Source organism: Salvelinus namaycush, chromosome 16 (genome assembly GCF_016432855.1).
Source record: "Salvelinus namaycush isolate Seneca chromosome 16, SaNama_1.0, whole genome shotgun sequence".
Classification (NCBI taxonomy): domain Eukaryota; kingdom Metazoa; phylum Chordata; class Actinopteri; order Salmoniformes; family Salmonidae; genus Salvelinus; species Salvelinus namaycush.
In genome coordinates, this window is record NC_052322.1 from 11,848,449 (window position 1) to 11,865,109 (window position 16,661).

Consider the following 16,661-nt stretch of genomic DNA (forward strand, 5'->3'; position numbering starts at 1 on the left):
TACAAACTACTTAGTAAATATATCTACAAAATTCATAGTGGTGCATTATGGTTCTTTCATTCTTCATTAAAACATGGAGATCTGTTATAACATACTGTGAGATAAGGTGAGAGAATAATACAAACTTTTAAAAAGTTAATACAATTACAAAAATGTTTGTGGGAGAACATTTGAACAGCTGTAAACAGAGTGTTTACTTTGCCTTTATCCTACCCAGCAATCCCATTGACAGAAAGTTCACCTCAAAATATTATTTCATACTAAAAGGTTCTCCACCTTGCTTTTTCATTACAAAAAACACAAACAAAATAAACAGTTGTTGAGTTAGGCTTTGAAGAGAAGCACCATATGATCCTCAGGGAATGTCCATGTCTCCGTTAGAGGCCTGAGAGAGACGCCTCTCAACTCTCTCTCTTTCACACCCCGACTCTGCACTGCTGCTGTTGTCCACGTTTTCCTTGCTCTCCTCGTCCTGCTCCTCAGACCTCTGTCTCAGACGCAAACCTGGATCTCTCTGGGATGGGATCTGGAAGCTGGAGAAAGAGCCCCCTCCTGATGGTCTCTTCTCTAGAACCATGGGAGGGAGATCAGGAGACAGAATAACAAACATTTATTTTAACATATATGGCGCTGAAGAAACAATGTCATCAAAGAGAACCAGGGTTATCTGCAGCTAAAATATCAGTCACCCCCTGAAATGTAATTTGTCTAACTTGAAGCTATTTAACTTTGGCAAAGATAGGAGACAGATCCATGTGATTCTGTGTCTGCCATGCAGGGAGAGTGGTGGCATGTCACCTGGTAAGGGGGGAATGAGTAGAGCCAGGGGGTTTCAGTTCAAAATATGATTAAGATCAATAAAATAGAAATGCACGAACGCGTCTTGTCTAAACTATGTTTGAGGAAGACGTCTTCTAAAAGGAGCTTGACAACCCCCAGCTGCAACCACAGTGAGAAAGAGGGACACTTCTGAAGACCTTTAGCATACTGTATAGTATACACCTACTACTGTAGGTCTTATCCACTACGTGCTCTTTGTGCATAGTTAAAAGCCACCCAAACCACAAGGAAACGTAGGCTTATTCTAGTGACCTGATTTCCTAAGTCCTGGCTGAGCACTTAGCAGCAGGCACTTGGATTCTAGTGACCTGATTTCCTAAGTCCTGGCTGAGCACTTAGCAGCAGGCACTTGGATTCTAGTGACCTGATTTCCTAAGTCCTGGCTGAGCACTTAGCAGCAGGCACTTGGATTCTAGTGACCTGATTTCATAAGTCCTGGCTGAGCACTTAGCAGCAGGCACTTGGATTCTAGTGACCTGATTTCCTAAGTCCTGGCTGAGCACTTAGCAGCAGGCACTTGGATTCTAGTGACCTGATTTCCTAAGTCCTGGCTGAGCACTTAGCAGCAGGCACTTGGATTCTAGTGACCTGATTTCCTAAGTCCTGGCTGAGCACTTAGCAGCAGGCACTTGGATTCTAGTGACCTGATTTCATAAGTCCTGGCTGAGCACTTAGCAGCAGGCACTTGGATTCTAGTGACCTGATTTCATAAGTCCTGGCTGAGCACTTAGCAGCAGGCACTTGGATTCTAGTGACCTGATTTCATAAGTCCTGGCTGAGCACTTAGCAGCAGGCACTTGGATTCTAGTGACCTGATTTCATAAGTCCTGGCTGAGCACTTAGCAGCAGGCACTTGGATTCTAGTGACCTGATTTCCTAAGTCCTGGCTGAGCACTTAGCAGCAGGCACTTGGATTCTAGTGACCTGATTTCCTAAGTCCTGGCTGAGCACTTAGCAGCAGGCACTTGGATTCTAGTGACCTGATTTCATAAGTCCTGGCTGAGCACTTAGCAGCAGGCACTTGGATTCTAGTGACCTGATTTCATAAGTCCTGGCTGAGCACTTAGCAGCAGGCACTTAGCAGTGTATGCAAACCAAATGGCACCCGATTCCATTTTTATAGTGCAGTATTTTTGACCGGTCAAAATTTGGGACACGACCAGTGTTTATGTTGCAGATCGTGACTACTCCTCCTTGCTTCGTCTCCGCCTCAAACATGATAATATATCAAACCTTAGCTTTCTGTGTAAGTTTTTTTTATAGTCAATGAAGACACTGATGTGGTGTGACGTAGCCTACCTCCTGGTCCAATAGGACGCATCAGTCGGTTCATCTGAACATTCCAGTGTTTGACATTGGTGCTGGCCTGGCGAAGCTTCCTCTGGGCAGCCTATAAGAACACAAGACGGATTGAAACACCCCCGCAAACACAGTAAAACGTACTTAATTCCCTCACTATCTCCTGCAATCCCATCCCTGATCACATCCCACTTGGCAAAAACTGGTTGAATCAACGTTGTTTCCACTTCATTTCAACCCAGAAAATCTGTGACGACATTGAATCAATGTGGGAAACTAATTGGCTCAACCAGGACATTTTGTATTTTTTTCTACCAACTTTTAACCGAAAGCCAATGACATGGTGAATATTTTTAATTTCATGTTAAATTCACCATAGTTGACAACTCAACCAAATGTAAATCAAAACTAGACGTCTGTGCCCAGTGGGATGTGATACCCAAATAGCCAGGGCTGTTTTGAAGTACCATTAATGGTGTGTGGATAGGCTACTCATCACTATATAACTATAACATTATGCACAGGTATTTATATTATATAGTGTATCTCTGTACTTACCACAACGTCCTGGTCGACCCTGTAGCGGTTGGCCCTGACCTCCTCCAGCTGCTTTTGGGCCTCCTCAAGAGCGCGGGACTTGTTCTCCATCTCTTGCCTTAGCTCCTGCTTCTCCCTCTGGGTCTTCAGGATGTACTCCTCCTGCTCCTCTTGCAGCGTCATCAGGGCCTTCATCTTGTCCTCCTCCTCAGACAGCAAACTGTACAATAAACGTATATGACAAATAGAAAATCTTTAACTGGAAGACATGCAGTAGATATGGCATTGTGTGGTAAGAAGTTGGACGAGACACATTTAATGTTTTTAGAAATGTGACACATGCAAACTCTTGACCTCGCAATCATCTCTCAAAAAGTGTCCAGTAAAACACAGGCGTCCTCCAAGGCTGTTGCTTATCTCCATTACTTTTCATTATATACTGTACAATGTTATGTACATTTTTTTAAAGCATATATGAGCCTTTGTAATGTCTTATTACTTCATATTTGTATGCTATATTTGCCTTGTCTGAGTGTTTGTGATCTTTGAGACAAGCAGAGAGCTTGGCGCTTGGTATTTGCAGTCACAAAATGAAATAGAACAGGTTAGGATCTGTATGTTTCCCATCGAGCAGTCAGTGAATAAATGCAACAAAGCACACGGCTTATTCTTACATGTAGGATTGTGACAGACACACCATGAACACCCTGTCAGTGTCAACAGATCCTACACATCATAGCTAGACAACTTCCTCTGTTAAACTCAACTTCCTCAGGAACCTAACTAATGCAACAGCCTCTCTTCAACAGCAATTGGCTTCTCTTAACACCATCTGTCTCTCTGCTGTGTACTGTGCTCTGTAAAAAGACATGCAGCTTTTACGTGCCAACTTGGTGCCTTCTCACACGATGACAGCAAGCCCTAAGATGAGCCTGTGTCTTGTAAGCAAAGTAGTGAGGGTACTAGGTTTGTGAGTCAGTGTGAGCGAAACAATGTCTTGAGTGTGTCCAGCAACCTGCCCTCAGCCTGTGTGTGTATGCGAGAGTGTGTTTGCGTGCGTGCGTGGGTAACTGCCTACCTGTGTGTGTGTGTGTGTGTGTGTGTGTGTGTGTGTATCCCTTTACCCAGTCTGTGCGTATCGAAAGACCTCTTCGTCCTGCCGAGCTTTGATCTCCTGCTGTAGAGCCTCCTCCAGACTTGTCTGCATCTCCTCCAGCTCCTTGATCCTCTTCCTCTGCCGCTCCGCCTCCTCCTCCTTCAGAACCATCTCTGCCTGCATGGTGGCCCGCGACTGGAAGAGGAGACCCACATCAGCATGGAACATCTAAACACCCACTCCTCCAGTCTGAATCAACCTCCACCCTTCTCCTGCGCGACACAGGTAAACATTGTGCGGTCGTCACTCTCCTCCATGCAACCACACTCCTCTCTTCCCTCCACCCTCCTCCCCTGTACACTTCCTCCACCCCTCCCAGTCTTCACCTCCTTTGCCTCGCGGAGCTGCACCTCCAGGGCCTGTTGCATCTCCTCATGATGCTGGCGCCGCCTCATCTCGTCCTGCTCCAGGAGGGCTTGGGCCTGCCTCTGCGCCTCCTTTAGGAGCTCCAGCTCGGCCAGCTTACGCTCCTTCTCCTCCTGCAGGGCCTGAAAACGTTGCTGCTCCTGCTCCTTGGCCAGCCGCCTCTTCTCCCGCTGCTCCCTCTGCTCCCTCCTCTTCAGCTTCAGGTCCTTGTGGAGAGAGGTCTTCCCTTCAGTGTGTAGACGGATGGCTGTCTGAATGGCTGGGGATGAAGGGAGGGACAGGATGTCAGTACTCAGTATATGCTTACTGCTTGACTTTGAATAATCAACCCAGTAATCAACCCAACATATAGGGCAGGGGGAATCGTTGCCTTCACTACTTTTGTCATCAGTATGATAGCTGTTACAAGCTTGGTAATTCATCATATCCCTAAATAATTGTGTCAACAATGTGTAAATGCTCAATTAATAAATTATTGATCGTGATACCTGCAGTCCATTCCTGTCTCTGCTTGGTGTCCGAGGCACTCATCTCGTAGGTCTTGGACAGAGTTTTCAGACAGAACATACACCTCTTTCCATCCCGGTCTGGCAGCACCTGATCAACAGGAGAAGTACTCATTGTGACACATTAGCACAATGTATATATATTTTTTGTACATTCATTGTAAATCTATTTCTATTTTCAGATTTTTCAAATGAAGCATATGAGGGAGGGATGTGTTAACCCTGTAGCTCTGATTGAATAAGTTATTCCTATCTGTCACCCATTCTCAAAAAGGAGCAGGCCCATCTCAGCTGTGCCTGTCCCCACTGCCCCACCCCAGGTCCTACCCCACCTCAAGCCCAGCCTACCTCCACACAGCAGTTCCCATCCAGAGCAATGCTTCCCTGGCGCTCCTTGCGGTCCTCACTGGTGTAGTAATCCAGGGTAATCGGCCTCAGGGTGAACCAGCGCTCCTTCCAGTTCCTCCTCAGCTGACTCTTTTTCCACAGGTACCCCTGTAGGCAACACAGTTAACCCACACAGAACTGACACAATCAACACACGTCACTGAAACAGAATTGAAGGTCACAGGCAGGTAGGCAGATAGCAAGAAATTCAGACAGACAGGCAGACAGTATAGAGATGCTGTATTGTTGTTCTGTTGTTTTTAAGTACCCTACCTCTTTGAGGACATCAGCAACTATCTCCCTGTAGACCTCCTCTATGGCCATGCTGGTGATTTCCTGGCCCATGCCTCTGGTTATCTTCCCAGTGTTCATCATCTCCAGGAAGGACCAGACAGTGAAACCATTCTGTTGCACTGCATCCTGGGAGATGAAGTCTTCCAGCTCCACACAGTTGAGCTCAACACTCATGGCCATGCAAATCTTCTTCAGGAGGTATTCCACCTGAAGAATTCAAACAAAACACAAATATTTTGTTTGTAAAAGGGATGCAATTGGTATATGGGGGGAATGGTTGCCTTTCAATTGTTTTGTAATTGGTTCATAATCTGAGTCTCAATCTCGATCTCGTTTATTTTAATAGTCTGTCACGACTCACAAGATAAAATTTGGATGATAATGTAACCTATGCTTTTGTTTTCAGTGAAACCACCCCGACTGCTGGTTGTTACTCTGAGGCACTGTAGTGCCCTGCTCTGAAATCTGTGGCTTATCACAATCATACTGCCAACACCGGTTGTGAAAAACAGACTACAGGCTGAAACCAAAGCCATGCTACAAGTGACATACAAGCCCATATTTAGGTACTGAAAGACACACAGCAATCAGTAGGAAGAGAAGCATTCCTCACAGATTTGCTATATTTAGCAACCTGCTCTCAGAGCATTTCGTATTATTCTATACGTAATTCTGATACTATTTCGTATGATACTGTATGTTACGTTTTGTATGTTATGTATTAATTTGTGGATGTCCATTACGTATGTTATGTTACAAATTACAATTTATATTATATGTTACGAATTTGCAAAACATATAATATGTTACAAATTCTAGCTGGATGGTTAGGTGGCTAACGTTAGTAATCTGGTTAACATTAGCGAGACTAGGGGTTAGGTTAGGGGTTAAGTTTAGGAGTTAGGTTAAAGGGTTAGGGGAAGGGTTAGCTAACATGCTAAGTAGTTGCAAAGTAGCTCAAAAGTAATAAGTAGTTGAAAAGTTGCTAAAATGCTAAAGTTGTCCATGATGAGATACGAATTCAAACTTTGGGTTGCTAGATGTTCGCGGTCACGCACGCCCAACCACCCTACTTTCGTTTTTGCCTTAAGTAACCATACCAAATGTAACATATCATACTGATTTACATTTACTATGTTACGTCTAGTCTATGAGAGCAGGCTGTATAGAGGTTTGGCAGATAAATACTACATTTAAGTAATTTAGCAGACACTCTTATCCAGAGTGACTTACAAGAGCATTTAAGGTTAAGTGCCTTGCTCAAGGGCACAGACAGATTTTTCCCCTAATGTTAGTCGGCGATTTGAACCAGAGACCTTTCGGTTACTGGCCCAATGAGCTTAACCGCTCAGCTACCTGCTGCCCCTACAATTAAATACTACAATTTGAATGAGTGTTTGGATTTGGTTACAGCGGTTTTGAAAGTTAGTGATGGACCTTTTCCCTTTTTAAGTGACTAAATGTATTAGGATTATTTAGCATCCATCCAGTGTATTCTAGGTGAATTTGTAGTATAGTGTGCTACAGAACCCAGCATGCTTTGTATACATAACTCACCTCATCAGGAACCATAACGAGAGGGTATTTATCCTCTGACAGAAAGTTAAATAGACTCCAGAGATGAAAGGCATCTTTCCCTGGCAACACATTCTTATTGTCCTTCACCGGTTTGTAGTTCTTCTTAGCAGTGAGAGTCCAGCACAGTTCATCAACCTGTTCTTTCACAAAACAGCCCTCTTCTACCTGTGAGGCATAATAAACAGCACCGAGTAAGGAAAATGTACCTAGCATTTTTTAGCTCTCTTTTCCTTCTGTATAAACCAAGTGGTGGCATCTGGGTACACAAACAAAATAAAAGGAAAAGAACAAGTGGTGGCATCTGGGTACACAAACAAAATAAAAGGAAAGCCTGAGGCAAAAATGTAAGGTGACCTGGGTGTGTTTGTGTACATGACTTTACCTTGTCCAGTATGTATTTGTTGAGGTAAGGCATGTACCCCTGGCTGGAGACCGGTCCATCGTCATCATCCCTGAAATGTTCTTCCAGAGCCACCGGGTCGTGAGGGATGGACAGAACCGTACACAAGTTATGTGATAGGACCTAGAACACACAAACGACAGGGTTGTGAGGGCTGTTCACTTCCTTATCGTCGGGCAAAGAGTATCGGAGCATGAGGTCTGATACCCACAGGCACAGAGACAGTTTCTATCTACAAGCCATCTGACTGCTGAATAATTGAACTGAACTGACCACCTGCTCTGATTCTCCGCACCTTGGCACACACACACACACACACATTCGTGGTTCCTTCTATTAAGGCAAGTTGTCCAGGTCCTGAGGCAGCAAAGCATCACCAAACTATCATACTACCACCACCATGCTTGACTGTTGGTTAAAGGTTCTCACTGTGGAATGCAGTGTTTGGTTTTCGGCAGGCATAAAAGTTACACTTTTGACTGATCTGTCTATAAAACATTCTTCAGAGAGTCTTGATGATCATCCAGGTGCTTTTTGGTCAACTTGAGTCAACTTTTTGGATGAGATGGGTCCCACTTTGTCTGGCAAAAACCAAACACTGCATTCCACAGTAAGAACTTCATACAAATCGTCAAGCATGGTGGTGGTACTGTAGTGTGATGGTTTGGGGAATGTCAGGCCATCCGTCTGTGAGCTGAAGTGGAAGCACAGCTGGGTCATGCAGCAAGACAATGATCCAAAACACAATCAAGTCTACATGAAAATGGTTTAAAAAAAAGTGACGTTTTAGAATGGCGTAGTCAAAGTCCAGACCTAATCCCGATTGAGATGTTGTGGCAGGACTTGAAACGAGCAGTTCATGCTTGAAAACCCACAGATGTTGCTCAGTTAAAGCAGTTCTACATACAAGAGTGGGCAAACATTCCTCCACAGCGATGTGAGAGACTGATCAACAACTACAGGAACCATTTGGTTGCAGTCATTGCAGCTAAAGGGGGCACAACCAGTTATTGAGTGTAAGGGGGCAATTACTTTTAAACACAGGAAAATTGGGTGTTGCATAACTTTGATAATTAAATAAGTATCCTTTTTTTGTTATTTGTAAATTCAGGTTCCCTTTATCTAATATTAGGTTTTGGTTGAAGATCTGATAACAATCAGTATCAAAAATATGCAGAAAGCGTTTCACGGCACTGTAGATGAGATACAGCTAAATGTATATTGAAAATAAGTTTCAAATCAAGTTTAAATCTTTGGTAGATCCTTTTAAAAACTGACTTGTCTCTGTCAGACAGAGATGTGGCGTACAGTAAAAAGAGAAATACATTGACGTTATGAAGGAACTGAAACATAAAAGCTGAATCATGAAAGTATTTTAGTCTTCTATAAAAAGCAAAAAAGTTAGTTTACATATTGTAGGGAATTTGGGGGGTAGCCCCGACCAGAACTCAAACCCTGGTCCCGCGACTGTCAAGCCAACACCTTAGCCGTTACAACAAGAAATCTGAACCCTTTGACAAGATCGCTAAGTGTTGGGTTAGGGTTGCTTTAATATCTTTGATTTACCCATAACAATATGTCATTCAAGAGTGGTTCTCACACGCACAACAATGTTTCAACTGCCATTTAGACCTCAGAGAAAATACAATGCTATTTCTGTGAAGTTTATAATAGTTTTTCAAGAGAGCATCATCAATAAATAACTGGAGGCTTATTGAAATAGAAGTTGAGATAATCATTTTTTTTGAGAGTGGGGGGTTTGAGGCAGTGCACCCAGCCACATCTTCTGAAACATCATCACATCCTGTCTTCCTCTCCTTCTCCCTCCCTCCTCTTTTCACTACGAAACCAAGAGTATGTGACCTGTGTGACCTGCTGGCTTCTAAGCCTCTATTACCCTTTCACAATATCATTCCAACCTGAACCATACGGTGCTGGCTGGCTCTTTTTTCATTTTTCCAGCACGGCTCCATCACCTATGGTTGATGGTAGGTGTACTGTAACCAACATGATACAGCTCCGCTCAGCTTGGCTAAGTAGATTTTAAAAAGGGTATATGACTGCATGGTTCTGGTCTGGACAATACTCTAGACTAGAGCCTGCCCCACCACCAGTATGACGGGATAGGCTTTGTCACGAGGTTCTAGTAGTTAAAGGGGGGCGACGCACAATTGGCATAGCGCCGTCCGGGTTAGGGAGGGTTTGGCCGGTAGGGATATCCTTGTCTCAGTATGTAAAATGTAATAAAATGTATGCACTCTACTGTAAGTCGCTCTGGATAAGAGCGTCTGCTAAATGACTAAAATGTAATGTAAATGTAAAGCCAGTAGCACATGGCTGAACGTAGGGCCGAATGGAGAGATGGAGGGTAATGTAATGATTATATATCCAACTTTCTACAGCACTACTTTGTCAATAACAATAAGCACTGAAGATGTACATGACCATAGTATTGAAGACAATGTGTGACACGTTCTATTCCATTCACCACCTCTTTGGTCATGTTCAGTGCCACAGTACCAATTGCACTGTATGTGGTGACATCATGGACTAGTCTGGGTACAACTTGGTGATAAGGGCTCTTATTCATAGAAACACTGAGAGCAAACTGTTACTTGTCAGCTCCACACTCGCAGTGCCTCTAAAACACAAGCACACATTGTTCACTCTCACTATCACTACTGTTTTGCTCCCCATAGGAAACATCTTCATCACTGAGTCAGCCATCTACACTACATGACCAAAAGTATGTGGACACCTTGTCGAACATCTCAAACCACCTCTTTACTGCTATAACAGCCTCCACTCTTCAGGGAAGGCTTTCCACTAGATGTTGGAACATTGCTGCGGGGACTTACTTCCATTCAGCCACAAGAGCATTTGTGAGGTTGGGCACAGATGTTGGGAGATTAGACCTGGCTCGCAGTTGGCGTTCCAATTCATCTCAAAAGGTGTTTGATGGGGTTGAGGACAGGACTCTATGCAGGCCAGTCAAGTTCTTCCACTCCGATCTCGAGAAACCATTTCTGTATGGACCTCGCTTTGTGCATGGGGGCAGTGGCGGATTTAGTTATAGGTGACATGGGCATCTTGCCTGGGGCAGCACGAGGCGCTCGCACAAAAAAATAAGAAATGAATGGTGACATTTGCGTGATCGGTTTTCTATCGCTCATTTGCACGTCACGTCAATGATATCATGTCACCGTGTGGGACTGTGGGTCAATTAACCTTGTCGGACTGAGCACCCTGATTCTAGTTTGTGAGCTAGGCAGGCTACTGCCTGGGAAGGTCATCCACTCAGAAGTACGAGATAGGGCGGGGGTAGGTTGACTTCAGGTCTCCCCTGGAAGTCCGAGGTAGGGGGAGCGGGGGAATCTATCAAATAGCGCACCTCTAACTTTATACAGTACTAATGCAATTAGTAAAATCAGTCACACTACGAAATGCTACCAAATAAACCACAATTAATTTATAATACTGTGAATATATAGTTTCACAGACATATTGTTGCATTTTTTTCTGGTTTATGTGAAATCGTAAAGAATAATATAAAACCAGTCTGCACACCAGCAAGGTGAATTGGTTTAGTCTTGACTCTTGGTTGACAGTGTTGGAGGATGGGTAATGTATTGATGCTCGAGTGCCAAATCAACACATTTGTTTCTATTTGTCTTTGTTACTTATTTTTGCATATATTTTTATATCGTTTTAAATGTTCTGATTATTTATTTGTGTTGTTCCAAATCTTAATAAAAATTACAGTTAATGCAGAATTGTGCTTTTTTTGTTGTTGGGGGGGGGTTTGCCCTGGGAGCCATACAAGCTAGAACTGCCACTGCACAGGGGCATTGTCATGCTGAAACAGGAAAGGGCCTTCTCCAAACTGTTGCCACAAAGTTGGAAGCACATTATTGTCTAGAATGTAATTGTATGCTGTAGCGTTAAGATTTCCCTTCACTGGAACCAAGTGGCCTAGACCAAACCATGAAAAACAGCCCCAGACAATTATTACTCATCCACCAAACTTTACAGTTGGCACTATGCTTTCAGGCAGGTAGCGTTTTTCTGGCATCCGCCAAACACAGATTAGTCCGTAGGACTACCAGATGGTGAAGCGTGATTCATCACTCCAGAGAACGCGTTTCCACTGCTCCAATGGCACTGAGCTTTACACCACACCAGCTGACGCTTGGAAACCCATTTCATGATGCTCCCGACGAACAGTTCTTGTGTTGACATTGCTTCCAGAGGCAGTTTGGTAGTGAGTGTTGCAACTGAGGACTGACGATTTTTACACACTTCAGCACTCGACAGTCCCGTTCTGTGAGCTTGTGTAACCTACCACTTCGTTGTTGAGCCTAGATGTTTCCACTTCACAATAACAGCACTTACAGTTGACCACGGCAGAAATTTGACGAACTGACTTGTTGCAAAGGTGGTATCCTATGACGGTGCCACGTTGAAAGTAACTGAGCTCTTCAGTAAGGCCATTCTACTGCCTGTGTGCTCAATTTTATACACCTGTCAAAAATGGGTGTGGCTGAAACAGCAGAATTCACACATTTTACATACTTTTATATACAGTGCCTTTGGAAATTATTCAGACCCCTTGACTTTTTCCACATTTGTTACATTACAGCCTTATTCTTAAATTGATTAAATGTTTTTTTTCTTCTATCAGCAATCTACACACAATACCCCATAATGGCAAAATGAAAACAGGTTTTTAGATATAAAGTATTAAAAATAAAAACAGAAATACCTTATTTACATAAGTATTCAGACCCTTTGCTATGAGACTCAAAATTTTGGTGAGGTGCATCCTGGTTTCCATTGATCATCCTTGAGATGTTTCTACAACCTGATATGAGTCCGTCTGTGGTAAATTCAATTGACTGGATATGATTTGGAAATGCACACACCTGTTTATATAAGGTCCCACAGTTGACAGTGCATGTCAGAGCAAAAACCAAGCCACGAGGTCGAAGGAATTGTCTGTCGAGCTCCGAGACAGGATTATGCCGAGGCACAGATCTGGAGAAGGGTACCAAAACATTTCTGCAGCATTGAAGGTCCCCAAGAACACAGTGGCCTCCATCATTCTTAAATGGAAGAAGTTTGGAACCACCAAGACTCTTCCTAGAGCTGGCCGCCCAGCCAAACTGATCAATCGAGGTAGAAAGGCCTTGGTCAGGGAGGTGACCAAGAACTTATGGTCACTTTAACAGAGCTCTAGAGTTCTCCACCAATCAGGCCTTTATGGTAGTGGCCAGACGGAAGCCACTCCTCAGTAGAAGGCACGTGACAGCCCGCTTGGAGTTAGCCAAAAGGTACCTAAAGGACTCTCAGACCATGAGAAACAAGATTCTCTGGTCTGATAAATTAAGATTGACCTTTTGGCCTGAATGCCAAGTGTCACGTCTGGAGGAAACCTGGCACCATTACTACAGTGAAGCATGGTGGTGACAGCATCATACTGTGGGGATGTTTTTCAGCGGCAGCGGACTGGGAGACTAGTCAGGATCGAGGGAAAGATGAATGGAGCAAAGTACAAAGAGATCCTTGATGAAAACCTGCTCCATAGTGCTCAGGACCTCAGACTGGGGTGAAGGTTCACCTTCCAACAGGACAACGACTAAGCACACAGCCAAGACAAAGCAGGAGTGGCTTCCGGACAACTATCTGAATGTCCTTGAGTGACCCAGCCAGAGCCCGGACTTGAACCCGATCGAACATCTCTGGAGAGACCTGAAAATAGCTGTGCAGCGACACTCCCCCTCCAACCTGACAGAGCTTGAGAGGGTCTGCAGAGAAGAATAGAAGAAACTCCCCAAATACAGATGTGCCAAGCGTGTAGCGTCATACCCAAGAAGACTCAATGTTGTCATCTCTGCCAAAGGTGCTTCAACAAAGTACTGCGTAAAGGGTCTGAAAACATATGTAAATGTGACATTTCCAGGGGGGTTTATATATCCACATTAGCAAAAAAGATTTGCTTTGTCATTATGGCGTATTATGTGTAGATTGATGAGGTAAAAATATATATATTTTAGAATAAGGCTGTAATGTAACAAAATGTAGAAAAAGTAAATGTTTCTGAATACTTTCTGAAGGCACTGAATATAGTATATACTAGTATGGTCACAGATCTGTTGCCGATGACCATAGGAGTTGGTAAGACAACACAAACGATTTCGGCTAATATACTTATGAAATCTGCAAATATCTTGTCACCATAACAGAGCATGTGGCATGAAGGTTTGCTCAACCAGGAAATACATATAATCAGATAAAGATCAGCACAAAATCTACCACATATCTTTCAAAATCCTACAGAATTATGTCAAGTTATTCCCCAACTAGCACAATTTGGTTCCTTGGAAGTTATGGGAACATAAGTTTTTGGTTTCCCATTGGTTCTGGGAACGAAGCCATCCGTTTCCTTGACTGGTAAAACTGAACGTTTTTTAAACGTTCTGATAACAGAAGTGAAACTTTCACCTGATCTAGACGTACATTTTTAGTTTACAGGGAGATTCTGAGAACATTTTACTATGGTTCCCTGAAAGTTTTTAATCGGAGGTTTCATTAATGACAGGTTATTTCATTAATGACAGGTTATTTGAAGGTAATTAAATAATGTTCTGAGAACATGTTTCAATAAGGCTTTTAATAACACTGCTAGCTTAGTTTGGGTTAACTGTTTTGCACTCCAAGCACACATAGGACACATGGATTTTTTGTTGTTGAGGCTCCCGAGTGGCGTAGCAGTCTAAGGCACTGCATCTTGATGCAACCAGCGTCACTATAGAACCTGGTTCAAATCCAGGCTGTATCACATCTGGCTGTGATTGTGAGTCCCATAGAGCAGCGCACAATTGGCCCAGCGTCATTGTAAATAAGAATTTGTTCTTAACTGACTTGCCTAGTTAAATAAAAATATTCATGCATATGTTTCTTTTTTATGGCACAGCATCAGTGAGATTGAAACCTATGATCTTCTGTTCTCTCTCTGTGGAATAGCTAGCAAACTTCAATAGACCCCATTTCAAAGGAAACAAGCACTCATTAAGATCAGGTGTGGCCAATTAGTGGGCAAGGCCAACACACCAGAGGTGCGTTTAGATCCCGTGAACGTTTTGCGGAACAGTTTGTACTGAACGACACATTAATACAAAACTTTATTGTATGTTTTTTAACAGACTTTGAGGTACGTTTCCTCCCGTTTGGTGGGTGTCGTGAGTTGTGGCTTGAAGCAATGAGTGGCGTATTTAAAGGGCAGTTGCCATGCTGACAGTGTTCCCCAACCCCTCCCAGTTTTTCATCTGGTATTCAATACAGCACCGTTTCCATTCAATTGAACATTCTAGAACACAGCTCTGAACATACTTAAGATAGAGGATAGAGAGAGTTTTGTTAATAATGAGAATGGAATCTTTATGTTGTTGAATAACATTCTTAGATCGTTCTCTGAAAGTTACTAAAGTTTTCTTGGGGTTTTTATGTAAAGTTTTCTTAACGTTCTGGGAACCATTTAAGAACATTACTTTAAATAGAATCATGAGGAAACCTGTAATAAACGTTAAGCTAAAGTACTGAAATTCCTGCAGAAGAATGTTGTTTCTTAACGTTCTCGGGAACAATGTGAGAATATGACTTTAAATAGAACCATGAGGAAGATGTAGGAAACGCTATGTTGAAGCACTGAAATTCCCACAGAAGAACAATGTTTCTTAATAACATTCTCTGAACTATTTGAGAACAGTTTCAATGTCAAACCAGTTGGAGAATGTTCCGTGAACATTAACAAAATTGAAATTAAATGGAAACGTTCTGTTAAAGTAATGAAATACCAAGAAAATAACGCTTTTTTGTCAAGTTCCTTAAATGTGCTAAGAATGTCCAAAGCCAAGCAACTATCCTGCACCATTCCCAGAAAGTTGTGGGAAGGTAAACATATGGTTCCCAGAACGTTATGTGCTAGCTGGGTCAGGACCTGTTTTGCTCATCATCCAATGTCAATAAATGAATATTTTTGTGGATCCAGTTCACTTTATATATTGTTGGCTGACTCCAGCTACCTCAAGAAGAGAAGATTAATATGATGTTCCTGAGGTCCGAAATGAGGCAGAAAGCGTGCCTGGATAGAAGAACCCCAAAGCATTGGTCCAAAAAAACTCATAAAATCTACCTTTACCTAATGTAACCAGGTACTTACCTTAAGTTGAGACTTTGACACTTTCCCACTCTTCTCTAGATCCAAGGCTGTGAAACCATACCAAATGGACTTGAGGAGCTCTGAGCGTAGGTCCATGTCTGCAGCAGCATAACTTTCTGTTTTGCTCCTTCTTTCACAGCTTTTTTTCCTCTCCTCTCCCCTCCTCTTGATACGTGGCCCTATGTGTGACAGCCAGCAGTCACCCACACCCTGTACTGTGGCTCGTGAGGACCTGTGCTGACAGTCCCACAATCCAATCAGTCTCAGCTACCCCACCTGCTGGTGGGGCAGGACACTGCAGGTAGGGGTCCACTATCATATCAAATCAAATTGTATTTGTCACATGCGCCGAATACAACAGGTGTAGTAGACCTTACCGTGAAATGCTTACTTACAAGCCCTTAACCAACAATTCAGTTCAATAAATAGAGTTAAGAGCACAGTTGGTTAGGCAGCCATCCCCTCCTGCGCCATTATTATGCTTTGCAAAAAGTATTCAGACCCCTTGAATTTCTTCACGTTTTATTGTGTTACAAAGTGGGTTTAAAAACAAGTAATTGTACATTTTTTGTCAACAATCTACACAAAATACTCTGTAGTGTCAAAGTGGAAGATTTCTTTTTTTTTTTTAAAGATAAATAAAGAATAACCAAAATATAATCGCTGCTTAAGTATTCAGCCCCTCTGTTTAGGCAAGCTTAAATTAGTTCATCTGTAAAATGTGGCTCAACAAATCACATAATAAGATACATGGACTCACTCTGTGTGAAATAATAGGGGTTGACATGATTTTTGAATGACTACCCCTTCCTCTGTCCCCCATACATACAGCATCTGTAAGGTCCCTCAGTCAATTATTGCATTTCAAGCACAGATTCAACTACAAAGACCAGGGAGCTTTTCAAAAGCCTCATAAAGAAGGGCAATGCTTGGTAGATTGGGTAACAATAACAAATCAGACATTGAGCATCTCTTTAAGCATGTTCAAGTTAATAATTATGCTGTTGATTATGTATTAAACCACCCAGACACATAAAAAATACAGTTGTCTTCTGATCTTAGCTGCAGGATAGGAATGCA

At 42.9% G+C, this 16,661-nt stretch overlaps 1 protein-coding gene across 1 annotated transcript; it reads right to left on the minus strand.

Annotated features, from left to right (window-relative positions):
- Positions 1-15,701, minus strand: LOC120060617 (differentially expressed in FDCP 6 homolog). The gene is made up of 11 exons (XM_039009997.1): positions 15,582-15,701; positions 7,346-7,486; positions 6,943-7,128; positions 5,365-5,592; positions 5,053-5,199; positions 4,687-4,795; positions 4,159-4,457; positions 3,801-3,967; positions 2,698-2,896; positions 2,140-2,230; positions 1-567 (listed from the first exon to the last, which is right to left on the minus strand). Exons 1-11 carry the CDS (start codon positions 15,675-15,677, stop codon positions 356-358), a joined length of 1,875 nt encoding a protein of 624 aa, XP_038865925.1. The 5' UTR covers positions 15,678-15,701; the 3' UTR covers positions 1-355.
- Positions 15,702-16,661: the final 960 nt, after the last annotated feature.